Genomic DNA, 27,618 nt, shown 5'->3' on the forward strand with positions numbered 1-27,618 from the left:
AGTTCATGTTGATCTTTTTGTTTCATCTCTTGATATTGTTACATGTTCCATCGTTTATCATTTTTCTTATGTGTTTTTTCCTAACCCCATTGGTTTACTCAGGATAAATTGCATCCAAAATTTCCTTATTTGTCCTCTTTTATTATCCCCTTTTCCAGTCTCATTCAACTTGGTGCAGTCTAGTCTTTTATCTCATTTAACCTTTTTTAGTATTGTTTTATTAATCCTAGTATGTAATTTTTATTTACCTCTATTTTCCTCTAATACTTTAGTGCTTGTGTGGGTAACATTAAAATCTCTGATCCACCCTAATATTGTTTTAGGGTAAGGAGTGGGAGGGATCTACCTTTATTTTTTTCTTTAAATGGTTAGCTGTAAGTCCTGATGTGTAATATTTATTGAATGATAATGATCTTTTTATTCTCAACTCAAAATGCTATTCATGATTGCCAGATTTGTGTATATTCATTTCATTTTTTCAAAAAAAGTTTGTTATGTAAAACTTCAAACATACACAGAAGTAGAGAGAATAGTATAGTGAACCCCATGTACTCATCACCCAGTTTCTACACTTATCCACTCTTGTTTCGTCTGTGTTTAACCACCTCCTTCACCCAGATTATGTGAGAAACATCCCCAGCATTATGTCACTTCATCTATAAGTAACATGAGTGTATATCTCTAAAAGATGAGATCTTTTTTAAAAACTGTAACCACAATTGCATTATTACACCTAAAAAATTAACAAGAATGCCTTAATATCAAGCAGTATCTAGTCAGTGTTCAGATTTCCCTGATAATCTTACAAGATTTTTTTCCAATGGGATTTATTTGTTCCAATCAGGATCCAAATAAAGTCCGTAATGTCTCTCTCCAGACTGTTTCCATCTGAAGGCTCCCCTGCGTGTTTTGTTTGTTTCTGTGCAGTTTATTTGCTGTAGAACCAAGTCGTTTGTCCATTAGACTTTTTCTACAATCTGCATTTTGATGTTGCCTTCCCAAGATGTTCTTATCCATGTTTCTTTATCTATATTCATACTAAGCTTTGATTTCCTAAAGAGCAAGATGTGGAATGCAAAAATTTTTGAAAATAGGCAACCTAATAAACAAGATATCTGCATGTATGTGTGTGTGTCCCGTCTGTCATAGCACAATATATGGCTAATTACAGAGACATGAAGAGAATATTTATTTTATTTAGTCTCCAAAAACAGTGCACGTGACCTTTAGAAACATTACCATCCCAAATTTTATAACTTATTATGCACTGTCTTGTGTTGATGTGATGTTAACTCTTATGATGAATGAGAAGGTCACTAAAATTAATGATGTAATATACCCTTTGCCTTACTGTTTAGGTGTTTGTTGAAAGTTCAGAGACTTTGGATTACCAGATGGCCTTTACAGACTCTCATTTATGGAAACTCCTGGATCGGCATGCAAATACAATCAGATTATTTGTTTTGTTACCTGAGCAATCCCCAGGATCTTATTCCAAAAGGACAGCATACCAGAAAGCAGGGGGCGATTCTGGTAATGTGGATGATGACTGTGAAAGAGTCAAAGGGCCTGTGGGGAGCCTGAAGTCTGTGGAAGCTATTCTAGAAGAAAGCACTGAAAAACTCAAAAGCTTGTCGCTCCAGCAGCAGCAAGATGGAGAGAATGGGGATAGCAGCAAAAGTACTGAGACAAGTGACTTTGAAAACATCGAATCGCCTCTCAATGAGAGGGACTCCTCAGCATCGGTGGAAAACAGAGACCTTGAACAGCATATTCAAACCTCTGATCCTGAAAACTTTCAGTCTGAAGAACGATCTGACTCAGATGTGAATAATGACAGGAGTACAAGTTCAGTGGACAGTGACATCCTCAGCTCCAGTCATAGCAGTGATACTTTGTGCAATGCAGATAACGCTCAGATCCCCTTGGCTAATGGACTTGACTCCCACAGCATCACGAGTAGCAGAAGAACTAAAGCAAATGAAGGGAAAAAAGAGACGTGGGATACAGCAGAAGAGGACTCTGGAACTGACAGTGAATATGATGAGAGTGGCAAGAGCAGGGGCGAGACACAGTACATGTATTTCAAAGCAGAGCCCTATGCTGCAGATGCAGGCTCTGGGGAAGGACACAAATGTATGTACTTGAACAGAAAAAGGCTCCTTGAAGCAGCGTCAGTTTTTTCTCAGTTTATTTAAGTTTTCAGTTAAGAAAAGAATCAGCTAAGAGTTAGGTACTTCATTCTAAGACTTGCTGAACTATACGAGTCTTCTCTGTGGCCCTTGCTTTCATTTTTGACGTGGTTATGGTGACCAGTGTTCTTAGATACGTCAGACCCATGACAGGCATGACGTCAGAACTCTAGTGAGATAAGTAAAAAAGAATTTTTTAAAAAAGGAAAGAATTATGATAAAAGTAATAAGTAAAAATTTAAGAAATAGTTTAAAAAGTAAATAATATACCAAGAAAAAAAAGACTAGACACCTTAGAAAAGCTGATATTTAGTGCCCAGGAAAATTTTTGTTTGTGCATCCCCTCCCTTTCCTCCATCCCCCAATGCAAACAGGTCCTTCCCACACCCCTAAAAAGTCCATAACTGACTGGGAAAGTCAGAGAAAGGAAAGAGGCTCTTTTTTTTTTTTTTTTCCAAGTTGATACTTTGAAGTAAGCTCCAGGCAGGGTATAAACAAGAAAGTCTGAATTATGTAATCTCAAAAAGGTGGAAGAGATCTATCAGTGTGTGCATTTGAGACAGGTTAACAACAACAAATGCACACCAACATTAAAATTAGTATAAAACAACTTTTATAAAACGTTAGATTGAAACCAGCCAAAGAATTAGCAAGACAGCCAGGTTCAAGATAAAAAATCTTTCTTCAAGTATGAAAGGGACATAGCTGAAAAACTAAATACTTTGCATTAGTCTTCACCAAGGCAAATATTAATATTACTCCTTATATTTGTATATTTTAGTTTTCAAAACACTTTTTTGTTCTCACTTGAAGTTTCTCAAGATTAATACAGCAAACATTGATATCCTCATTTGACAAATAAGAAAACTGAAACTCATAGAGGATGAATGACTCGCCCAAAGTACACATTAGAAAGTAGTGGAACCGTTACTAGAATTTAAGTCTTCTGATTGAATGCACTTGCTCCTGTTACCTTTGGAAGAGAGTCCCACTCTTCGTCCATCCATTGGTCAACAACCCAATTAACATTTCCTGAATGTATGCTAGGTGCCAGGCCCTCTGTGGCTGTTAGAGGTAGAGATGACTGGGATGCAGCCTTGTGGTTCATCCAGTGGGGAGAAGGCGCACAATCAACCACAAATGCTATGATGCTTATACTCTCAAAATTTTGTCTTTTAAAAGGAAGTGGTAGAAATTATGAAATCAGTAGTAAAAATACGTAAATTTGTGTTTTTAACTATCCAGGTCCAAGTAAAGCTGGAATCATGTGACAGCTACACATATATCTTGCAGAAACTCAAGTGGGAAAATGTGGATTGGTGGGCTTAAATGGAGACAGAGAAACTCTATTATAATCATACTTTCAATTTCTATGGAGTTCTTACCTGACAGGGCTCATTAACTTACATTATCTCATTTAGTTCTCAACAGCTGTGTGAAATTAATGTTGATAGACACTTTTTAATGATAAAGAAACTGGCTCAAACAGCTTAAATAATTTGCCTTGAGGTCACACTGTTGTGATCAAGCTCAGGCATTCTGATTGTAAGCCTGGTATGTACTCCCCCACCCCATAAGTGCTGTCTTGTTCATTCCTTACTTTCCTCAGTCCTAGGAAAGGAAAAGTAGCCAGGAGCTACTCTGCTTTCTCACCATCCTCACCCCTTCAGGGGCGTTGGAGAAATTAAAAGTAGCTCCTCTTTAGGAAAAGGTTAGAAATTTCTTTTAAGTGGTTGATTTTAGAATCATGCGCTGAAAATTTGACTGCATGATAGTCTCAACCTTAAGAATTCAGTGGGGATGCTTAGAATTATAGTCTGAAGAGTCTCGTTTCCATCTTAGAATTAATGACATCTTTAAAAAGGAGACTGCTGGCCATTTTAACCTTTTTGGAAATTTATAGCGGGCTAATTTACTAGCATTCATTGAAATGGTAAACATGGTGATGAAGAGAAACCGTTTACTACAATTTAGTTAGGCTTACACAAGGCTTGTTGGGAAAGAAAAAGTGAAAACTCTGGAAAATGCCTTTTCATGTTTAGAAAACTGGCTTAGAGATAGAGGAGCAAGGATGGTGGCCAGCAGCCAGTTGTCTGAGGGGTCTGTGCTAGGGCTGGCTCGTCACTGTCCTCAGTGATCTGAGAGCAGGTGCCTGCGACATGTGGGTGACGAGTCCTAATACAGTCTTCAAAGGGATGACATGGCAAGGTCTAATAACAAAGAATTTGATGTCTGAAGAGTAACATTCTGTGCACAGTATAGGAGATTCATTTAGGGACTGACCAAACTACACTTAAAGTAATGGTCTTTAAGCCGTTAGAATCCAGGAATGGTTTCAGGGAGTAATTATAGACCTTCCTCTGAAAATAGTCTTCCAGTGTGACCAACTTGTGGTCTGCAGCCCCTTGGGTATAAACAGGAAGGTCAAGGTAATAAAAATGGTAGTGCATTTGCACTGAAATCTCCTTATACAGTTTTGGTTACCACCTCATCCCAGAAATATATAAAAGGAAAGAAGAAGAAAAACCCTAAAGATATTTTGAGGTTGCACTGTAAAGAGACTGAACTCTTGAGTTTGAAGAGGTAGATAGGAAAAATGGCACAATGGTAAGCTCTAAAACTATAAAATAATTATAGCCAGCCAGTTAAGCTGACACTTTTTGCCAGGGCTGTATTAGGCGTTTTACATGTGTTGATCCAAAAACACATTATGAGGTGTAAATACTGTTTTTTCCGTTTACTAATAGAGGTAATTGAAGTACAGAGAAGTTAAGAAGTCAGAGTTACTCGTCTAGTGTACCCGGAGCAGCCAGGAATTCATTCAGGCCAGGCCGTCCAGCTCCGGAACCACTCGGTCCTAATCACCATGTTGAGCTAAATCAATAAGCAAACCCGTTTGTGTCTTCCTGTGGTAGAACGTTACTACGAGTTGTGAGAGAAACCAAAATGGCAGTAATAGCTCGCATTTGAGTGGCGCTTCAGAATTTTGTTGTAACAATCAGTGGGACTAGTGTAATGAGCCCATGAGAGACCTGAGGCCCAGGGGGGCTGGATGACGCCCTGCAGCCGCTTCTCAGACTGAAGCGGCAAAACAGATCCAGCCACAGACTTCGGTTTTCTAATCAAGTAATTCTTTCATTATACCCTTCCCTCAAGAAATTCAGTACCTTGACAGATGACGTAAATAAAGACCTGTTTGCCAAAAGCTGGATGATTAATATTAAGGGGCACTCCTTAAAGCTTAGAAATGGACATTTTAAACAAATTAAAAGAAATGCTGCCTCCAAAGGTATATATAATAGTAAAATTTATTACCCTGTTTATATTTTCTTCTGATTGGTACTTGTCACATTTTCTGTAGTGAACCTGTGTCTTATAATCAGGAAAACAGTAAATGAACATTAATTTATTTGAAAAAATCCACCCAGAAAAATTCATCAACCTAAGAGTTGGGATGACCTGAGAACATAAAGCACGAGCGTCTTAGGGTCATATCCCTGACTTTTGGTGTAACATTCACAGCAAACCAAGGCGTACCCTAGAGAGAGCCTTAGGGCTGCAGAGGGGCCCGGCCTGAGGCGGCGTGGCAGCTTGCGTATCCGCACTGCCTATTGCACGAGCAGGAAAAATGAGTAGAGTTTTTGCTCTTTACTGGAATAGGAAGACCAGAGTAAATAGATATATTCCAGAAGTATGCTCATGAGCGACTTAGAAAATAAAGGACAAAAGATTAAAATAGAAGCATTAGAAAAAATTAAGCTCATTAAAGATAATCCTATTACAATGCCAAGAGCTTAAATTGAAGCTTGAAGGAGATGGAAACTTCTGATCCATTTAGACACTGTTCCTATTACAGTCCAACCACGTGATAAAACAGGCATCTTCACGTGCTAGCATTGACATTTTTTTCCTGGTAGAAATCCCAGAACTGGATAGACTAACAGTTTTTGAGGCAATTAGCATATATCTGGCACTGAGCTAAAAGCATGGTAAATATCTTACCTCATTGAATTCACACTGCAGTACTGCGGGAGGTGCTATTATTACGTCCGTTTTTCAAATGAACAGGTGGAGGTCTAGAAGCTGGTGACTTGCTCTGGGGCTCTTAGCCAGTCAGGAAGCAGAAGAGGCACGGCCAGGGTCCAGTGGAACTAGACTGTGTGTATTTGAAAAGGATTCTTGGAAGTTTCGCTTTGAACTCAGCAGTCAAATAAAGAAATAAGACTGCAGGGCCGGCCCGGTGGCGCAGCAGTTAAGTGCGCATGTTCTGCTTCTCGGCAGCCCAGGGTTCGCTGGTTCAGATCCTGGATGCGAACATGGCATGGCTTGGCACGCCATGCTGTGGCAGGCATCCCACATATAAAGTAGAGGAAGATGGGCACGGATGTTAGCTCAGGGCCAGTCTTCCTCAGCGAAAAGAGGAGGATTGGCAGCAGTTAGCTCAGGGCTAGTCTTCCTTAAAAAAAAAAAAAAGAAAGAAAAAAGGCACTGCACTGTCAGCACATGTGCAGCCGGCAGATCACCCCTATCCTATAGTCAGTGTCTGTTTCTGTCCATTCAGTGTTGGATATGAGTAACTGAAAAGGGCTGCTTTTTCCTGCGTACAGTGTGATAAGTATATGATCTGTTCTCTTCATGCTCAGAGGTCCTCTTACACCTTTTTGTTTCTGTTTTGTTTTGGTTTTGTGCTTAGGGTTGATGGTGCACGTTGATAAGAGAATTACTCTGGCCGCTTTCAAACAACACTTAGAGCCCTTTGTTGGAGTTTTGTCCTCTCACTTCAAGGTCTTTCGAGTGTATGCCAGCAATCAAGAGTTTGAGAGCGTCCGCCTGAATGAGACCCTGTCGTCATTTTCAGATGACAATAAGGTTGATTACAATAATTTTGAATAATTAGAGTCTGTTTTAAATGATAGATTTGAGAACATCTTGCACTACTTCCAAGTAAGGTGAAATAAACACCCTAAAAGGGTCCTTTTTCTTTGATGTTTAGCAGTTATTTGGCTTTTTTTGTTGTTTTTCTTCATCTAACAAACATTGAAGTGTTAACTATGTGTCAGTTACTGCTCTAGGTGCTGGGGGTCAGAGGTAAAAGATAGACCTGTTCTCAAAGAGCCATAATCTAGAGAATTTTGGAAAACAAACTAAAGATGGGGTGAGGATGGGTTGTTTATTCTGCTGCGACAGACCATCTGAAAAACAAATGTTTTTAATTTCTAGATTACGATTAGACTGGGGAGAGCACTTAAGAAAGGAGAGTACCGAGTTAAAGTGTACCAGCTTCTAGTCAATGAGCAAGAGGTACGTGAGACTCTTAGCACGGTAAGGTCTCTCTTGGTCGTCATTAAAAACATACAGTGCAGAGGTTTATTACTAGTAATTTCTTTCTCTTTCTCCAAAGCAGGGTCGGCACACTTTTTCTAGGAAATCTGTTAGTTGTGCAGGCCACACTGCTTCTGTTGCAACTACTCAGTTCTGACATTGTAGCACAAAAGCAGGTGCAGACAGTACAGGAACCAATGGGGAGTGGCCATGTCTCACTAAAATTTGTTTACAAAACAGGCAGTGGATACAGGTGGGCCTTGGCCGTTTTTTTGTCATTGCCCTGCTCTAAAGTGTTGCTACAAATTCTGAAGTGAGGCAGTAATTTCCTGCCTTTAAAGGGGGTTTGCTGGTGTTGGTTTTCTGGGAATGATTGTGTAGTGCTGCACGGGGAGAGTGGGTGCGCACCGCATTCAGAGCATCATGGCGATAGTCCACAGACCTTTATCCAGTGTTGACCACGTGCTCCAACTGCTTGCCAGTATTCGCTCCTTTAATCCTCATCAGTTAACTGTGAGATAAGAACTATTTATTATTCCCATTTTATAGATAGAGAAATTGAGGCACAGAGAAGTTGAGTAATTTGCTCAAGGTCATACAACTTGTAAATGGTGGATTAAGGATCTAAACAGGCCATGTGTTTTGGCAATAATAAGTAAAATATCTTAGTTCTTGTGATATACAAGGCTGTGGCAAATACCCAGGAGAATAAGGCAGAGACCCTGTTTTCAGGATGTTTGTAACATCTTATTGAGGACCTAGACAAATGTGAAAACCACATAGCAAATAAGGGGAGACGTTTTTCATAAAACGCTTTCATTCAAATTCAACAAATATTTATAAGGCACCCAGCCTCTCTCTTACATGTGATCCACTGCAGTTATTTTGACTGATATGTTTCTTCTAAGTTTAGGGCTTGTGGGGACTGTGTCTCTTTTGAGACAAATCATGAATGTATTTGGAGAATTAGTCTGCATTTCCCTCATTTTAGTCCATAAAAGTGATTCTTTTTTCTTTCAAAATTGTGATCATTTTATTATAAGAAGGGAAATATGAATGTGTTATTTTATTTAGTCTTCACAATGACTCTGTGAGAAGACACTGTCCCCAGTTTACAGATGGGAAAATTCAGGCACAGAAATAGGAAGCAAACTTGCCCAAGATAGCAAAGTTAATTAGTAGAGCCAAGATCTGAACCTAGGAAGGAGATAGGCCCCTAAACTCAGGCCCCTGTCAGACTACAAAGTGTAAATAAAATGTCTTATTAATCCTTATTTTAAAGTTTAATTCAGGCTCTGATTGTTTATGTTTGTATTCCCAGCCATGCAAGTTTCTGCTCGATGCTGTGTTTGCTAAAGGAATGACTGTACGGCAATCAAAAGAGGAATTAATTCCTCAACTCAGGGAGCAATGTGGCTTAGAGCTCAGCATTGACAGGTAGAGTACAAATTACAGTGCCGCCAGCAGCTTGAAGAAAGACTGTGGGCGGCTGTCAAGGATTGGTGTGATTTTCTAAAACCAGAAGGATTAAAAATTCCTGTACTGTTCAGAATTTTAGTACTGCAGAGTACTTTAATAGAACTAAGCAAAAATATTAGACTTTGTTTGAACTTCCTCTGTAGGATACTAAATGTGAAGTCTTGGGAGCATTTCACTATATTTTCTCCAAAGTTTAATGAACTAACCATTTGACTTTTGTATTTGAGCGTACTTCATTTTTTCTTGATGTCAGATTCGTGTAATTTTATTAAAGTTAAGAATTTCGAATTAAAGTAGTTTAAAATGTCTTATCACTTTTGTAGGTTTCGTCTAAGGAAAAAAACATGGAAGAATCCTGGCACTGTCTTTTTGGATTATCATATCTATGAAGAAGATATTAATATTTCCAGCAACTGGGAGGTTTTCCTTGAAGTTCTTGACGGTATTAATCAATATTTTTGTGGAGAAATATCAGTTAGAAATGCTCTAAAACTAATAGAAGCCTATAATTTTTTATCAAATCATGAGTTTCTTCTATCTTTTCTCTGGGTCCCATTTGCCTTTTAAATATTTCTTCTTTTCTGTAATTTTGAGAAGATTAATTCCTCCTTACAGAGAATTTGCAATTTCAAGTTGTATTTTTAGTACTTTTTACAGAAAATTCTGCTAATATTTTCTTAGCTATGTTTGTTATTTACTTTTTTTTTCATTATGGCTTATTTTATTTTGAGGATGTGGTACTGATAACTTATCAGCGATTTCGAAAACAATGACTATATTAATTTCCCTAGGCTGCCACAGCAAAGTACCACAAGCTGAGTGGCTTAACCAACAGAAATTTATTTTCTCTCAGTTTTGGAGGCTAGAAGTCTGAGATCAGGTTGTTGGCAGGCTTGGTTCCTTCTGAGGGCTGCCAGAGAGAATTTGCTCTCCTAGCTTCCGGTGGGTTGTGGGCAGTCTTGGCGTTCCTTGGCTGGTAGATGCGTCATCCTGATCTCTGCCTTCATCTTTACATGATGTTCTCTCTGTAGGCTTGTCTGTCTGTGTCCAAACTTCCTCATATTATAAGGACACTAGTCATATTGGATTAAGGCCCACCCAAATGACCTTATGTTAACTTGATTCTCACTGTGACGACCCTATTTCCAAATGAGGTCACATTCTGAGGTCCTGGGGGTGAGGACTTGAACATGTCTTTGGGGAGACACAACTCAACCCTAACAGTGACCTAGAAGAGCACTCGTGTCTGTCATGCCTCTGGTTTTAATGATGAACTTGGTACATTTAAAATACTGTTTTCTGGAGGAAGTTGTAGGGGAAGAATTGGCTTTGGGGAGATCGTATCAAGGGAAGCAACTAGTTCTGTATTTTTTTGTGACTTACTATTGCTTAGAAAGATTTTGATTTTCCTTCTTTTTCCACTGAATAAAAGGTCATAAGTCCTGGATATTTTTGTATAAGATTATGATAGTTTTCAGAAAGTTCAATAATACCAACACCTCACCTATTTTAGGTTGTTTCAGATCTAATTTGATTTAAATTTTGGTGGTTGAATTTCTGATTAATTGACAAGTTAACTAGAGAAACAAGGAACAACCAGGACATGTCTACCATGGTGTATAGGCAGGTGCTCCAGATTAGAATTCCTTCTCTGAGTGTCTGGGGCCTTAGAGAAGAATTACTGTCTGGGTAAGCCAGGAAGACATCAAGAAGGACATAGAAGTCACATAGGAAGGATGGAGTATGTATTAGCAGAGATGGATTAGCCAGAAAATGTTACTGGATGGTGGGCACCTGCATCAGCGTCCTTTCAGTATAGTCATGCACCACATAACAGTGTTGGGTCAATGACAGACCACATATATGATGGTGGTCCCATGAGATTAGTACCATATAGCCTAGGTGTGTAGTAGGCTATACCATCTAGGTTTGTGTAAGTGCACTCTATGATGTTCGCACAACAACAAAATCGTCCGACAACACATTTCTCAGAAGTATCCCCATCATTAAGCGATGCTTGACTGTATATGTTTTAGCTGAGTGAGAAATGAGTCATGTGATTAAATCCAAGAAACATTTATGACCTGTAATTTACCACACACTGCTAATCTCTGGTGCCACAGAAATGAATGAGAACCAGTGATTGCCCTCCAGATACACACACTCTATGGGAGAACCAGAACTGCACACCCGTAATTCCAAAATGATAGCTGCTAAGGACCACGTCAGTACAGTTTGCTCGTGTGGACACCAGAGGGAAAGGTGACAGCTGAACAGGGTTTGCAGGATCAGTCAGTTTGGGAGTAAATGAAAAGAGAAGGATTAATGAGAGCTTGAGTGAAAAAAGAAGGCGAAGTGAAGATGATTGATTATGATTGGATTGGGGGGTGGTAGCCAACAGAAACAGAGATTGGAGATCCAGAGGAGAGAGCAGGTGGCAGAGCAGAGTCCGGCAAGAGTCAGGAGGGAGTGGAGTTAGGAGCCCTGATGGAAGGAGGGCTTGCAAAAGTGCTAATTATCTTCTGAGACCGGACGGAAGAGAGCAAATATTTCCTTCTCAAAAACTCCTTGGGATAATGCCCAGTTTTTAAGAATAACATTTAAAATAAACCTTTTTGTTTAGTCATGCAATACAGGAAAAGTCAAATTTTGAACCTCTAGAGAAAATAGAATGATGGCCTAATCTTGCATATTCCTAGGGGTGGAGAAGATGAAATCCATGTCACAGCTTGCAGTCTTGTCCAGACGGTGGAGGCCTTCAGAGATGAAGCTGGATCCCTTCCAGGAGGTCGTGTTGGAGAGCAGCAGTGTTGATGAGTTGCGAGAGAAGGTAAATTCCTTTTACACAAGTAAGCTAATACACGTTTTTCCCTGTGCTGCATAAGAGAGAGCCTAGGAAGCGAGTGCCAAACACTGATGTGGCATCCTTTCTTTCTTTGTCTCTGCCACACCTTGTGTCACCCACTCCTCGTTTCTTCAGGCTCCTGATGCTTTGAAAAATTACACTGGCTTCTGTCCATCCAGGAGTGGACCCTCACTTTCTGCTACTTGGATCAGCTTTGTCCTAAGAAGTTAGGATTAGTTAGAAATTACTAAAGTAAATTGCTGTATGTATTAAAAAAACCAAATGAGATAGAATTCAAAAAGGAACTGAAATGAAGGGCTCTTTTGCATATTGCATTTTAAAGGTGGGAATTTTAAGGATCTCTTGGGAAAAGGGGAATTATTCATAAGCAGTACTAGAACTGCTAGTTGGCATTTGGGAAAAAAATTTATTTCCTCACATCTAACACAAAAATAATTTCTGAATGTATTAAATTTATATAAAAAATACAGTAAAATGATAAATGTACTAGATGAAAATATTTTTATAATCCCAGAAAGGAAAAGATATTTGTAAGTGTAATACTAGGTAGAAGTTAAAAAAGAAGAGAAAGACCCACATAAAAGTTAAATCTTCTGCACAGTGCCCCCCGCCCCCAAATTTTTTTAAACAACCCATAAACAAAGGTAAAATCCAAGAAAGGGAAAAAAATATATGCAACATGATGTCTATAATATATAAGGAGCTACTACATTAATAAGAAAAAGGTGAACAATCTAATTTTAAAATAGGCAAAGAACATGAATAGACAAATCACAGAACAAGGAATACACATTAAAAGAGTAATAGCATTTTTCACCTCAAATTGGTGAAGATTTAGAAATTCAAAAAATACCTAGAGAGGCTGGCCCCGTGGCCTAGTGATTAAGTTCAGCACACTCCGCCTCAGCAGCCCAGGATCCGTTCCTGGCCGTGGACCTACCCCACTTGGTGCAACCCACATACAAATAGAGGAAGATTGGCACAGATGTCAGCTCAGGGACAATATTCCTCAGCAAAGGAAAAAAGAAAAAGACCTTGAGTCATCAAGTTTTGGGGTAAACAGACAATATCATACACCTGTGATAAGTGGTTAAATTGATATAATTTTTTTAGGGTTCAGTTTGGCATCGTTTATCAGCATTTCAGATGTGCAGTTCCACACGTAAGAATTCAATCTGAAGAAATATTTGCAGAAATATGAAAGGATATTCTTGAAGGTATATAGTATAGCATTGTAACTAGGAAAATTAAAAACAGGCTCATTGTCCATCAAGAGGAAATAAAATGATCTATTGTTCAGCTATTGAAGAGAATGGCTATATACAATTATTGTATGGAGATAGTTCATAAGTATAATTTTACGTATTTTGGAAATGTGTGTATGCAGTTTATATACGCATAGGAAAGGTCTGGAAGGAATATACTAAGTTGATATTTCTGGGACATGGCATTCTGCTTTTTTTTCTAATTTTTTATATCAAAGATATAACTGAAAAAATGAAGCTATTTCTATGTTCGTGGGATAAAAGGAAAATAACTTTTCTAAGCAAATTTAGTTTTGAAATGAACTCTTATAAAATGTTTCCTTTTCCAGCTTTCTGAAATCAGTGGAATTCCTTTGGAAGATATTGAATTTGTCAAGGTAAGTCCCTGAGAATGCCTGCATCTGGAGACTAGAGCTCCATAAACGTGGCCAAGGGCGTGGTTTTCTCATTCCTTTGTCTCTTCCTTAGGGTAGAGGAACTTTCCCCTGCGACATTTCTGTCCTCGACATTCACCAGGACTTGGACTGGAACCCTAAAGTCTCTACCCTGAACGTCTGGCCTCTTTACATCTGTGATGATGGTGCCGTCATATTTTATAGGTACTGCTCAGTGTTTTTGTTATTTCTAGTGATGGGACATTTTTGTTATGCCTAAATATCTTGTTTTCCATAAATACCTTTATACTGTGTTGTGACATAGAGTGGCTCTGACCAGCAGCTGCTCAAGAGCCACACATTACATTGTGAAATTTTCTAGAAGTCACATTTTAAAAAGTAAAAAGAAACAGGTGAAATTGGTTTTAATAAAATATTTTTAACCCAGTATATCCAAAATGTTAACATTATAACATGTAATCGATATAAAAAATCATTTATGAGATATTTTATATTCTGTTTCTTGCAGTAAGTATTAGAAATACTGTGTGAATGTTACACTTCCGGCACATCTCGATTTGAATGAGGCATGTCTCAAGTGTTTAATAGGCACATGTGGCTAGTGGCCTCTGTATTGGACAACACAGATATAGAGGGAAAAGAATATCCTTTGGAGCTGGCAGATACGGGTTCAGATCTAGCTTTGTTATTTACCTGGCTCCTCATCTGTAAAATGGTGACAATGATGTGAGCCTTGCAGGATTTTATGAGAATTAGTGCTATTGCATTAAAAAATACTGGCACGGTGCCTGTTATAAATAGATGTTCCATAAGTAGCTATTGTTAGACTAACAATAATGTGGAAATTATTCTATGCCATTTTTAGAAGTGAGTGCTATGTTAATAGAATAAACACGTTAGAAGTCTAGGACATCTTAGTATATGGGATTATTTGACTTCACTCATGACAGTAAGATTTCATTTTCTCACCGAGGAGCATTGTAACACTGAAGCATAAATTAATAGAGGCAAATGGCTATACTGGTCTAATATGTCATCAATATTTTAAATGTAGGGATAAAACAGAAGAATTAATGGAGTTGACGGATGAGCAAAGAAACGAACTGATGAAAAAAGAAAGCAGTCGACTCCAGAAGACAGGACATCGTGTAACATACTCACCTCGGAAAGAGAAAGCACTAAAAATATATCTGGATGGAGCACCAAATAAAGATCTGGCTCAAGACTGACTCTGCTAGTGGAGCATTTTCCCTGGGGGAGTTGCGGTTTTAATTAGACGGTTCTCTGCTACTGTGTAGTGCCGTGATGGCCGGACATGGTCAGGGGTCACCCCGTGACACCAGCACTGATTGGACTGCCCTTCACCAATCAGAAGCTCAGTGCCCAATGGGCCACTGTTTTGACTTGGAATCATGTTGTGCACTATAGTCGATGTACTGTAAAGTGAAAAGGGATGTGCAAAAAAATAAAAACAAAAACAAACAGCAAAACTTGCTACTAGAAAAGGGGAAAGGGGAATGAGTAAACTTCTTTTATTGCGGACAAATGTGCACATAGCCGCTAGTAAAACTAGCCTCAAACAGGATGCTCATAGCTTAATAATAAAAGCTGTGCAAAGGCCATGAATGAATGAATTTTCTGTTTATTTCACTGATACACACATTACCTCATTGACAATTCGGAAGTAAATGCAACGTGTGTTGACTCTTGGAAAGCAGCAAAAATAGGAGCTGAAAAAAGAAATTCTTAGAACCAGCCGTAACCCAGTAAAGAATTGTGAAGTTGTGTTTTGTTTTGTTTCATTTTTTGCAGAGTATGAAGAACATTATTCTGGAACATCAAAACACTTCCCTTAGACGGCTCCCAGCAGGTGGCAGCTCACATTGCTGCAATATTGTAATTATAAGTGATTGTACTTAAGTTATGGATGTGGAGAATACATTTCACTCGTTCATTCAGCATGTAAATAAAATTGATCCTATTGAGTTATCATAAGTGCAGTTCAGCTATTTCCCACGGCTGTTCTTTTCACATATCATTCGTGACTGACACGTGTGTCCACTGAGAAGTAGCGCAGTCCGTGTGAGTGTCATCCGCAGTGACGCTCCTCAGTGCTGGTCCCATACGATTGTATTTGCCCTTGTTAATGAGGTGGTTCTGTTCAGCAGCTTCAAGTTTTTTTCTTTTTGTACATTTGTTTTTGAAGATTTACTTCAAGTTTGAATCTTCTAGAACCCTTGTAAGTCCCACTTTAATTTTTGGAGTTGATTTGTAGTTACATGTAGTTTAACTTTGGGGAAACGTCTTCACATCGTGTTGAATAAACTTGGTGGTAAGTCAGGTCGTGGCACAGGCTGACGCAGTCAACATGATTTCATTGCAAAATCTATCAGAATCGGCAAGTTTTTGCTTTGCTGAATATGACTATTCAATGAACACAATTCTACGTAAATTTTGAAAATGCCATCTAATTTATAAAAATCAATAAAAAGGTTTTGGTAAAACTTTTTCATGCCAGATGCTGTTTACAACAATGAACACGCCAATAAAACATTTGTTCATTCTGTTGTGTTATTTTAGTCATTAAACTCTGTGGATGAAGACTCTGGGTTAAGAATAGACTTGTTTTCTTTAAATATAACATTCTGTAACGTGTATTAAATTATTTCTATGATAAGGTATGTTTACAGTAAAGTTCTCATAAGAGATGTTAATATTTAACTTTGGAGGATCCTGTCAATATTTCAAAATCAGATTTTTACCCAGATGTAATTAGAAAATAGTATTAGCAGATGTTGGCTCTGCAGTTTGAATATAATGATTGTGAATTCCATAATATCTTAAAAGTCTCTGGGAATCCATAAGAAAAAAATCTTTTCTAAGGTATTTTTCTGGCTTTCATTCCCTGTAAACTGTGGCATTCTGCTAAATTCGAAGTGCTGTTCTGAGTTTGCATCAGTGGGCTTGGTGGTGTCCTCAGAGGAAAAGAGCGTTTGTGGGAATTGCCTTTCGGATCGTTGGGTTTTCTGATGTAGCGTGACAGCTCTTTGGTTCCATACAGGCCTGCTTACTTGGAAAATAGGGGTTAATAAATCGGGTTTCTGCTTTCAAGGACTGATTGTGTGTGGAGCAGAGGAGGCCGATTTGTAAACCAAATGGGCTTGGTTTGGTTTCGTGTTCCTCTAGGAGTAAATAGTAAAATTCTTCTCACACCTGCTCCTCCTCCTGTGCCTTCAGCCCTGTTTTTGTTTTGCATTTGCTGCTGCTAACTGCAGGCATATTACAGATAACAAGAGTAAAGAAAATATTTCATTATAGAAAAGAAAAATTTAAAGCTTCTAGCTTTTCAGTGCCTCAAAGAGTGAAACCCAGTGTTGCACTTTAATGATTTCCGTAAAGGGGGTAGTGAACTTTTCAAACTGGATTTGTGGCGAGGGGAACAGAAATGGGTGTGAAGGCGGTGCGTGCGGACCCGCCTCCTGCGGACGCAGAGAGCCAGGGGCGCCTGGCAGCCGGAGGCAGAGCGCGAACGCTGTGCATCGAGGGCAGCGCGGCCGCTGACCGCTCGTCCGCTCACTCTCCTGAGGCTGGGGCGGGCCACGGGCAAGGGACTGGGACCCTGGTCCCCATGGCTCACGCCAAGGTTTGGAGGAGCCTTCACCCTGGGGCGGATGGTTTGTGACGACCGGGCACGCCCCAGGAGCACCAAGTACAGGTTTCCTCCGCTCTCCGACAGTTCGCTCTACGCCACTTCGCTTTTACAAAAGGCCTACGTTAGTACCTGTTTTCACGGACCGAAAGAAATCCGAGGAGGATTTTTGCTTTTAAAAGTGCAAGTCGCTTTCAGCGTTTGTCGCGCGGCGAGCCGCGTGGCGCCGCCCAGCTGCGGCCCGGGAGCCACGCTCAGCGCCTCCGCGTGAGCCGCCGCGGCTGGGAGGGGCTGTGCTCCTCGCGGGTTATTTTGCAGGTTATTTTGTGGACCTGAGGATGCTCAAAAGTTTTTCCCATATAAATTAGTGATCATTGGCGCTTAGCTTTATGCCGTTTCGGCTTAGGAAAGGTTTCATAGGAACGCTCTGCCTTCGGATAGCGGGGGAAACCTGTACCTGCGTAGCTGAGGCGGGTGCTGAAGGCGAGGGTGCGTTCCGGCCTAAGGGGCAACGGCTACCGGTTCAGGACCGGGCCGTGTCTAGCTGGTCTGCACAGAAGATTGCTAGTTGAAGGTGCTCGAACTAAGGAAGTGTCAGTCAGGGATAGTAGACGGGATGAGAGAAAAATAGTGAGTGAAGGAGCCCTCACTAGAGTGTGTGGTGATCTCTTGGAATGGAAAGTACTGTAAAGTTCTGAGAAAATGGGGTGAACGTGTGCCACAGCTAGAAGATAGCCGAGCAGCTGCTGGTTGCCAGGCTGCAGTGTTAGGAGCCATATTGTGGCCCATCTCTAGGCCAGGAGAGGAGGAGAGAGCCACAGACCTACAATGTGGTCTAAGCTACACGAGGCGCCGCCTCAGAGCATTGCAGTGTTGTTACTGACCCTGGAAGTGACCTGTGAATGTATGGAATACAATAAAGTCTTTTATTCTGGCTCACTCGCTAGTATTTCCTTTTCAATTGGCTACTGTAGTTCTCCCTCTGAAATTTGTCCCTTTGCTGAGCGTCAAGACCCTAACCAACTCTTTCGCACTTGTGACTTGCAAATTGTAGTCTAAAGTATATGGAATAGAAGATAATCTGAATTAGCAAATTTTGTGTTTGCTAAATAAAACTATTCCATCTAAACAATTCTGTGTAATTTTTGAAAAACGGCAACATTTTGGTCACTAGCAGTCAAAAGCCTTATAAGGCCATGAATCCTTAAATGCAAAATTGTACATACGTACAGTTTTCTAGGGGGCCAGGAAAATGTTTTCTATCAGGTTTGCCCAGGAGTTCACGGCCCCAACAAAGCTTGCGGCCACCTAGGCTTAGTGCACAGGAAATCAAGATGCTGCTTCAGGGTCGTCCGCGTTGCCGGGGGCGGGCTGTGATCGTCTGGTTAGATGGAGTGTGAACTTCCAAACTTGGCTTTCAGAAGCTCTCAAGAGTACTTGACAAAAGAGTGCGTTAAAGCTTGGGCGACTGTTCAGAAAAGAAGGCAGCCATCCCTAGGGGCCAAGCCGGGCCGCCAGAAAAGCAGGGGGAGGAATGCTCCGCCCCTTCCGGGGACAGCAGCCCGCCTCCCCGTCACCAGGTAACGGTACAGGACAGCCGGTCTTCTGACTGGGCAGAGCCCGAGGATTCCCCAGGCCGGGAGTGATTAGTGGACCCTATGGCCTTGCCTGAAAGGTGGGGACCAGGCTCCCCCTCTGCTTTCTTTGCTCCCAGCCTGCCCCTTCCCCCAGGACAGAGGGCCCACTTAGTTTCCAGCTTCTTTTAGAATGCTTAAGCAACCTGTTCAATGGAGCAGCAACTTGTCGAGAGAGAAATACACAGGGGTTCTATTTTTCCAGTTACCGTGCCACCCGTGTTCTGTCGAACCCGGTTTCGGGCTCTTATCAAGTTCTAAGTGCAGTCCTGTAACTTTCAAGTCACTTTGCATTATGAAAACAGTCTGATCTTGTTAAAGTTTCAGGCATTTGATTCAGACCCCCACCCCCACCCCCAGGGCCCACTAGACGTGCTGCTCTCAGGAGACGGAAGCGGGTGTGGTCAGTGCTCCCATCGCCCGCCTCTTCCTGCACTGGCTCTGCGCGCAGCGGGCGAGGCGAGGAGGGGGAGACGTCCCCTCGCGTGCGCAGCGTCCTGATGGGCGTGGTGACAGTACTGTCCCCTCCACTGGGCACTGTTAACTCTTGTAGACTTGAAGGCGGATGCCCTGCGGGTCCCACCAGCCAAGAACTCAACTCCAAGCAGACGTGTCAATAGCTCCCATACAAATTTCATGAGCGTTTCTCCGAAAAGCTCCCCCCATCCAGGTTTTAGCCAGAGGAATAAGTCTAATTTCCCCTCCCTCGTGGGAGGTCGGGAAGAGGAATAACCTGTTTTCCAAAGGCTGCAATCTCCCTAAAAGGGATTTCTTACCTCCTCTCTAGTTTTTATATAGGGCAAGTGTCGCTGCTGCTGCTGAAGTGGCACCTCTGGCAAGCCCTGTCCGAGGGTGCCCAGCCCCACAGCGGCTGGCCTCTTAGAAACCCAGTCTAGCTTTGAAAAAGCAATCTCAAGTAATCCAGTTGCATGAACTATCTGGAGGGGGTACACAGCCGCCGGAATACTGGAGGCCCCTTCCCTCGGCCCACCTCTCCCCTCACACCCAGCAGGCCGCTGCTGCCTCTTCAACCTCCGTCCTTCCGCCCGCAGCCCTTCTCCTGTCGGTGTCAAAGGCCCAAAGAACCAGGCTGGTGAGGCCGGAGAAGCCAGACACCTGGAGCGAAAGAGAGGGCGCAGGAACTGATCAGGAAGAGGGGAAGCTGGGAAAAGTCGGCAGCACCCGTTTGCGCCCCATCGCGCTGCTCTTCCTGTTGGCTCTGAGGCCGTGGGGGTGGACGGGCCACTCGTCTGTGCGGAAGGTCGGGAACAGACTCACAGCTGCCCCACCCGCCCAGACGCTTCGTTTGCTAATCTTGCTTTTCCAGAGTTGTACGCTGCGGGTGGGGAAGCCGGTGGGCTGGGACTGATAAGGCTGTATTGTGTTCCCCTTTGGGCTACTGTTCGTCATGCAAGTATCTCCTCTATCAGGAATGCCACTGGCTTCAAATGACGGAAAGACTGACAGCAACTTTATAAGAATGTTGGTGGTCTACTTAAAACGGAGTCCAGACATGGCTGATGGCAGGATGGCTCAATGTCATCGAGGACTCGGAGTCTTACCTTTCCGTAACAGGCAGAATAATGGCCCCTGAAAGATGTCGGCAGCCTAAACCCCGGACCCTGTGAACATTTACCGTGCACGGCAAAAGGGACTGCAGATGTGATTAAGGTAAAGGACTTTGACGTGGGAAGTTTATTCTGGATTATCTAGGTGAGCCCAATCTAATCCCATGAATCCTTAAAAGTGGAAAACTTTTCCCAGCCGCAGGAACCAGAGAGAGGGCACCCAGAGAGGACCAGACCTGCCATGGCCAGCGTTGAAAACGAAAGAGCCGGGAGCCAAGGAGTGGAGCGCGCCCTCTAGAGGCTAAAAAGGGCGAGGGAATGGCTTCTTCCCCAGAGCCTCCGTAGAAGGCCGACCTGCTGATGCGCCTGGATCTCGATCACATGACCACAAGATGGTTGCCCCAGCGCCAACCGGCACATCCTAAACGCCTGCGCTGTGCTCAGAGGCAGGCAACCAGCAAAGAGGGCAGAGGCCAGGGGTCTTCTTCATGTATCCTTTTTCCCTTTTGTCACTCAGGGAAAAAAATCCTTCTGAGAAACTCTCTGGCAGCCTTCCCCTTGCATTTCCTGGGCCAGAACTGGGCTGCGGGGCCATCCCAGCTGCAAGGGGGGCTGGCTTTTCCAGGCTCTGGTGGTGGGACAAGGGCAAGGAAAGAGGGTTGGGAACGGCTGTCGGGTAGCTGAAACGACAGCGTCCACCAAGGCTTCCTTGGCAGGAGCTCTGGATCCCAGAGAGAGGCAGACAGTAAAATTCAAGTACCAACCTCCACCTGCCCGGTACCACAGGCCATTAGAATATACACCAGCCACTCCATTGGATTTCAGCCAAGGATTTGGCAAAGCCTCTCATGTTCTTACATTTTTGTGGCTATGACAACAACGTGGAGCAAGATAATAGACCCACTTGTAAGCTCCATGAGGGAGGGACCTAGTTCCATCTCATTTTTCACTGGCTCCCTGGCACCTAATACAGGGCCTGGCATATAGTGGGTGCTCAATACATTTTCTGAATGAACTAATTTTCAGCCTCTTCTCCAAACACTTGCTCAGATTTACCTTGCCTTCCAGCCACTGTGTATTACTTGCAGTTTCCCCTCCATACCATCCCTCCTTCCTGGCTCCCTCCCTCTGCCCATGGCCCAGAATGCCCTTTCCTATTCCTTCTGGCCTCCTGATACACTCCTGGCATCTTCGGGAGCCAACTGTCCCAAGCCACGTGCCCCTCTGAGGCTCCACGACACTGTGTTCTGATGTCGGGCTGACTGCTTTTGTTGGTGCTGGGTTCGCTGCATCTCCCTCGGTAGGCTTCAATGCCTCAGGGTAGGGACGCTCTCAGGGTCACCTTGGCACCCCCAGAGCATATCACAGCACCTGGTTCTGAGCGGGCTCTCAGGAAGTAGCTGCTGAAAAATAAGGATGTCGAGTGGACAGGATGGGTTTTGACATTGGCTAGAGAACGGCTCTGTATCTGATCTTAAGATGCTCAGTGTAGCCTGGGCATACTCTACCAGACACTGTTTTTGTCTGACTTCCAGCTCCATCTCTTAACCTTTTCAAGCCTCCATTACTTCCTCTGTTAAATGAAGAAAATCCTCATGGATTCAAGGAAGATGAATTGAGTTAATATAGGTAGACTGTCTGGTCGGTGCCTGCCACCCAGCTGACCTGAATATAAAGTAGCTTTATTATTACAGTCCCTGGAGCTCTTGCTGTGTTATGGCCCAGAACTGCATTAATTAAAGAGGGTTCCCAAGGAAAGGGCCATAGACACCCATTTTCTCTTTCAGGAGACAGATGCACTGACACTCTTAAGACTAATTCCATCCCCAAATGGTTAACCTTTCTAAATATGTTGATGCTAAAAGAGATGTGCTTCCGTTGTCTGGAAAATTTACTTATAAGGAAGGGATTTTTTTTTTTGACAATGCAGGTCATTCTATTTTACGTTTTCTGGCTAAAAGTGTTTTACATTTATTCAAAGTCAAAAGAAAAAGAAGAAGTCCAAAAACTATGAAAGAGTAGTTACAGTGATTTATGCTTGATTTCTAAATGCAACATATGTGTTTATACATAATTTAAAACCCAAAGAAAGCATGCTTATACAATCGTGTGCAACTTTAAAATTTAATAACTCTGGATGAATACATGATGGAAATGGTCCATGGCACCTGAAAATATCATTTGTGGGACAGCATGCAGCCAGCGCTGAGTTTGGATATTACAACCGTATTTCATAGGGCCTCACGTGTTTGATTTCCTCCATGTGGACAATAATGGTCCTCAGTTGCTAGTAAGCGATTTTGCAAATTTCGTTTCCCATCCTGGCCCGACAATTACCTAAGTATGTTTCTGGCAACTTAACTTATGTATCATGCTCCATCGCGTACCTTCAGAGTTACTAATGTAACTAACTGCCAGAGGGGACGGTGTCAGTATCATTTGTCTCCACTAGAACGATGGCCGCCCCCACACTGGGGAGAACGCTGCTATTTCTAACGGTACAAGTTTAGTCTTACAGGGATGAGTGAACTAGTTTGACCATAATTCCAGATGTGCCTCAAAAAAAGAAAAATCTCATCCTTCCTCCTTTTAGGGGGTACTTTTGGTGGCACTGAGGCTGGTGGGGAGCCCTGGGCTTGGCGTCACACCTGGGTGAAATCCTGCTCTGGTCTTTACTAGCTGTGTGACTTGGGCAAGCAACTTGACGTCTCTGAGCCTCCGAGATCCGGACGGGCGGGGAACAATGTGCCCTTCGCGGCTGTGGTGAGGGCATCACCCAATCACAGATATAAAGCCGCTGCCCCGGCGCAGAGGTAGGAGCGGAGTAAAACTGCTGGAAGGATGCATGCAGGGAACACGCAGCGAGCACAACGTGTCAGCCGCAGCAGCAGAAGGCACAGCTTGCCCAGGCAGCGGGCAGGACTGCATGAAAAATTCATCTGTCGCATTTTCGCCAGGTTTCTGTGAGCAAAGCAGGGCACTCTTCTCCACAAGTATAAGAGTCAACATTTCCCCAAAACCCACCACGGGGAAATTCCGTATCCTTTTCCATCCCCTCCCCTCCAACAGTTCTTGAGGCGATATAGAACAAAATGCAACGTGCCATCCGCCAGCCAGCAGAGGCAGAGTGGCCGATGATTCGGACCAGTTTAGCAGTTCTGTTCCGCCGTCAGCCTCCCGCCCCCACCCCTTCCCAGGCCCCAGAAGTGGGATGCGTGCTGTAGAGTCTCGGGGAGCTGGACAGGGGTGCAGGATCTCGTTGTGTTTCAAGCCAGAGGGCGAGGCACTGGGAAGAGGCCATGGAAAAGCCCACACCTAGAGGACACAGCTAGGGAAATAAATTAGCTACTTCTATTGCACGTCTACCCACTGCACAGGCAGGGGCTAAATCTCTTCTCCCTCCAGCAGCTCAGAGGCGGCCCCGGGCTCCCCGAGAGCCATCTCCACCGACAGGCTCCTCTCCAGGTTCTCCAGCTCCCGGCGCACCTCCTCCATGAGGCCACCGGCCTCGGACTCGCCGGGGGCCTCTCTGGCCACCAGGTTCTCTGCATCCCCGTCGCGGCTCCCGATGAAGGCCGGCTTGCACACGTACACCAGGCTGTGGCTGGGGAGAGATGGGGCTGTGGCTCAGCCGAGGGCCATGTCTCCACTCGGGGCACATGTCTCCCCTGGGGGCACAGCCGGGATCTCAAGGTGGGGGAGCCTGGGCATGAGGCCAGGCCTGGAACAGAGGCAGCGCCCTTTGTCTGTGGGTCTGTGGGTCTCACCTTCACAAACCTCCCCTAACACCTCTTCAAAGGAGTCTTCACCTCGTGTCAACATCTTACCTTGAAGACTGCTGCGGGAGGGTCACCTTTGGAGAAGGGGCTCGAGGGGCGGCTCCCCCACCACGAGCTGCAGGTCTGTCTCCCTGCCGCTGACTCTCCGGGGCTCCGCATCCCAGGGGCAGGCCCTGAGGATGGGGCTCTGAGAGCTCACAGCCCCGGGTGCCCCTCTCCAAGCCTCTGCCCACCCAGGGCCTCGGGGCAGGAGCAGCTGTGGACGGTGGGGGGCCTCCCGGCCTGACTGCTGCGCCCGTGGGAGCCGTGGGCCCGTGGGGCAGGGAGGGGAGTTCTGTCTGCCCTGCCACTCTGGATTCTGCTGGGTGAAAAGATGGCTAGCGGCTGCCGAGAGATCCAGCGAGATGTGCACTGGGAAAGGCCAGGCGCAGCCCTGACGCCTCACGCTCCCTTGGCAGCCCCTGCACCGTGGGTGGTGCCCCCACCTCGGTGGCCGGCTCTCCGGGTCTGATGGCGCGGCTCCTTCTCAGCTTGCCCTTCACTGCGAGGGGCTGGCCTTGCTCCTCGGAGCTCCTCACCTCTCCCTGCACACCCTGTCCCCTGGTCATCCACTCCGGGGCTCCAACCGCCCTCTAGATGAACCCCGACTCTGCACCCTCTGGCCACACCTTCTCCTGAGCCCTGATCCTGCAGAGCTGACTGCCCTTGGACCCCTCCCTCCATCTGGAAGACCCGAGGACACCTCAAACTAAACCTACCCTACACTGAGTCCACATCCCCTGCTCCTGCCTCCCCACAGAGGGGCATCTCATCCGCTCTCACCTTGACAGGGAGGGCAGCTGGGGCCTCACCTGTGGGGCTGGCAGAGGAGGCCACTGGCACATGGGCATCGGTCCAAAGCGCCCTCTGGCTCCAACTCCCAGGTGATGAGGTCCAGAAGCCGGCTGGCGGGGTCGTGGCAGAGCTCACCCTCCACGGGCAGGGGTGTGCACACAGGGAACAACAGGCCTGGAACCAGCAGAAAGTCACCTCTGTGCACCCAGCACCAGACAGGCAGGCACCAGGGGAGGGAGCAAGAGATGGGGCACAACCTCCCACCTCCCAAAGTGGAGGTTAGGATTGAAGAGGTGGAATGAGAGGAAACCAGAAGGGCAGCGTGGGCTCAGGAGGCAAGGAGTGGGGAGGGCTGGAGCAGTTAGGGAGTACTGCCTGGAAGAGGCGGGCTTGTGCTGGGTTTTAAGGCCCAAGGTCTAGAGAAATGAAGAGTGGAAGAAAGGCGTTTGAGGCTGAGGCACAGAACCAACCAAGGCTGGGGGTTGGGCTGGGTGGAAAAAGCTGGGGCAGTGAGAGTCCCAAAGGGGTGGAAGAGTGATGGAGAGTAAAGGAGGACAGGTGAGCCGAGGGCTTGGAGGGCCAGAGGAGTCCAGCTGAGGTGACAGAGCAGGAGTGGGTGCAGAGGCATCCAGAGGAGAGGTGCCCAGAAGCCATCCTTGAGGACAGGAGCTGGGGCAGCAGGTGCAGGTAGGCTAGGGGCTGGGAGGTGGAGCGGGGGGGGGGGGGGGGGGCAGTGAGAATGGCAGAGGGGAGAAGGGGGCCATTCCCAGGGGCAGGATGGGGGGTCAGGGTACCTTCAGGCCTGGGGAGTGGGCGGGGGGTGGGCTGGGGAGGGGCTGCTCAAATCCCACCCGTCTGGGTGTGTTCCCCCTGCCCTGGCTCATACATCCAGAAGGAATTTAACTTTTCTAGGCATCAACAGGGAAAAGAAAAGAGATGGTCTTCCAGCCCCTGTGGGGCCAGCTCTCAGGCGGGGTCGTGGGGCTGGGACACACGGAGTGAGCATGTGGGAGCTGGCGGGAGGCGGGGCCCTAGAAAGGTGTGGTTGGCATGGACGGGGCCCCAGGAGGCCCAGGCTGGTGGAGCCTGGGACAGGGCTTGCCCTGCTCCCCGAGGGGAGCCACCCACCTCTCTGGAAGGCACAGCATAGCCCAGGCTGGCAGTCCCTCTGGTTGTCACAGATGGTCCCATTGTCGCCTTTGGTGGTCGATTTGCTGCAGTGCCCCCAGACACACAGCTGGTCTCCACAGCACTCGCTGTCCCGGGTGCAGAGCTGCAGAGAGGTGGGCCACACAAGAGCCCCCCAGCTCACCACCAACCCCCCCAGGAAAGCCTGGAGACCACAGGTGGGCTAACCCACATCCTCCCACTGTACAGAGGAGGGAACTGAGGTCCTAGGTCCGTGGGGCTTTTAGAGGAAGTCAAGGGACAGAGGTGGGAGCTGGGCTGGTGAGACATGAGGGGTCAGAGCACTGGAAAGATGGCCCCGGGGGGAGTCATGTGTCTGAGTCTTCCTACGCAGCCTGAGATTTGCAAAGGATGGTACCATGTCCTTGCAGTCCCCCCACAGACTTGTGCCTTGCGTCCTTTTTTTTAGGTCAGGAAGGGCGGGAAGGAAGGTGGCTTAGGGCCCACAGATGCAGGCAGCAGCGTGACTCTGATAAGTCGATTAAATTAAGGCCCAAGCCCTGGAAGGCCATGTGGTGGGGCGGGCACGTGGGCACTGCGGGCCTGGAGTCACACACAGGGATTGGCGACTGGACAGCAAATGGGTTCCCATGGCCGTGCTCAGCGATGGTGCCGAGTGGGGCCCACCAGGAGCGGGAACTGTGGCTGCCTAACCAGGACGGGGCCGGGCGGGGTAGTAAGAACCCTCCACTGGTTAGCATGTGGAAGCCCAAACTTATTGTCATGCTGTGTTATTGTCTTAATAATGAAAAAGGACAAGAACAGTCTGTGAGCCCATATGGCTTCATCCAAAACATCTGTTGGGTGGAGGGAGAGGCTCCGCTCCCCTGGCTTCGTGCCTCTCCGTGGAATCTCCATCCGGGAAGCGCTCCGGCTTCTTCTGAACCTCCCTCTCTGACTGGGCAGACTGGGAGAAAGATCTGGGCTGCAGGCTGGGGGGAGTCACTGGCTGTGTCGCCTGGGAAGGGTCCTCCCCAAGGAAGGGAGGGAGGGAAGGGACAGGTGTGCAGCCTCCTCTGCCCTTCCTCCAGCTCGGTCATCCATGAGGTAGGCAATGGAGCCAGAGGTCACGGGGCAGGGCGGGGGTGGGAGGGGTGGTGGCAGCAGGTCTGCAGATGGCTTCCTGGGATGACTTCCTGGTCACTCCTGGACTCAGCCCCATTGAGCATCACGGAGGGGCTCTTCCAAGCATGGACGTGATGGGGCCCCATAGGAGGCTTCTGGGAAGCCCAGTCGAGAACCACAGGGCTGCTGTCCTTCTCCCCAGGGCCCCTTTTCTGGTCCCCATGGCCCTGATGCTGCAGCCCCAGAGGCCCCTGGGCACACTCACCGTTTGCTGGTCGCGGCACGGCTGGCAGGTGTACTCGAAGCTGGAAAACTGGCAGTACCTGCTGGGCCCGCAGTCCTCGTCAATGATGCACTCCTGGGGAGGAGGGGAGAGGGCAGC

General features: G+C 45.4%; 2 protein-coding genes and 1 long non-coding RNA gene across 8 annotated transcripts in view; 2 read left to right on the plus strand and 1 right to left on the minus strand.

The window, feature by feature from the left end:
* The window catches only part of USP47 (ubiquitin specific peptidase 47), a 112,315-nt gene extending 96,232 nt beyond the window's left edge, over window positions 1-16,083 (plus strand). For all 3 annotated transcript variants that reach the window (XM_008542379.2, XM_008542370.2, XM_070626363.1), the window contains 9 exons: window positions 1,359-2,136; window positions 6,886-7,061; window positions 7,413-7,493; window positions 8,836-8,951; window positions 9,317-9,435; window positions 11,693-11,823; window positions 13,454-13,501; window positions 13,593-13,723; window positions 14,574-16,083. In XM_008542379.2, the coding sequence (XP_008540601.2) occupies window positions 1,359-2,136; window positions 6,886-7,061; window positions 7,413-7,493; window positions 8,836-8,951; window positions 9,317-9,435; window positions 11,693-11,823; window positions 13,454-13,501; window positions 13,593-13,723; window positions 14,574-14,748 (1,755 nt within the window). In that variant the 3' untranslated portion in view covers window positions 14,749-16,083. The remainder of the gene's footprint in view (window positions 1-1,358; window positions 2,137-6,885; window positions 7,062-7,412; window positions 7,494-8,835; window positions 8,952-9,316; window positions 9,436-11,692; window positions 11,824-13,453; window positions 13,502-13,592; window positions 13,724-14,573) is intronic.
* Window positions 16,084-19,227: 3,144 nt separating this feature from the next.
* Window positions 19,228-22,363, plus strand: LOC139084215 (uncharacterized). Its single transcript, XR_011541619.1, has 2 exons — window positions 19,228-20,473; window positions 20,567-22,363. It is a non-coding gene; the product is annotated as an uncharacterized lncRNA (long non-coding RNA).
* A 23-nt stretch (window positions 22,364-22,386) lies between these two features.
* The window catches only part of DKK3 (dickkopf WNT signaling pathway inhibitor 3), a 40,949-nt gene continuing 35,717 nt past the window's right edge, over window positions 22,387-27,618 (minus strand). For all 4 annotated transcript variants that reach the window (XM_070626366.1, XM_070626364.1, XM_070626367.1 and 1 more), the window contains exons 5-8: window positions 27,502-27,594; window positions 26,112-26,256; window positions 25,001-25,157; window positions 22,387-23,974 (exon numbers count right to left, since the gene is read on the minus strand). In XM_070626366.1, coding sequence (XP_070482467.1) covers window positions 23,755-23,974; window positions 25,001-25,157; window positions 26,112-26,256; window positions 27,502-27,594 — 615 coding nt within the window. In that variant the 3' untranslated portion in view covers window positions 22,387-23,754. The remainder of the gene's footprint in view (window positions 23,975-25,000; window positions 25,158-26,111; window positions 26,257-27,501; window positions 27,595-27,618) is intronic.

This window comes from Equus przewalskii, chromosome 6 (assembly GCF_037783145.1).
Source record: "Equus przewalskii isolate Varuska chromosome 6, EquPr2, whole genome shotgun sequence".
NCBI classification, from domain to species: Eukaryota; Metazoa; Chordata; class Mammalia; order Perissodactyla; family Equidae; genus Equus; species Equus przewalskii.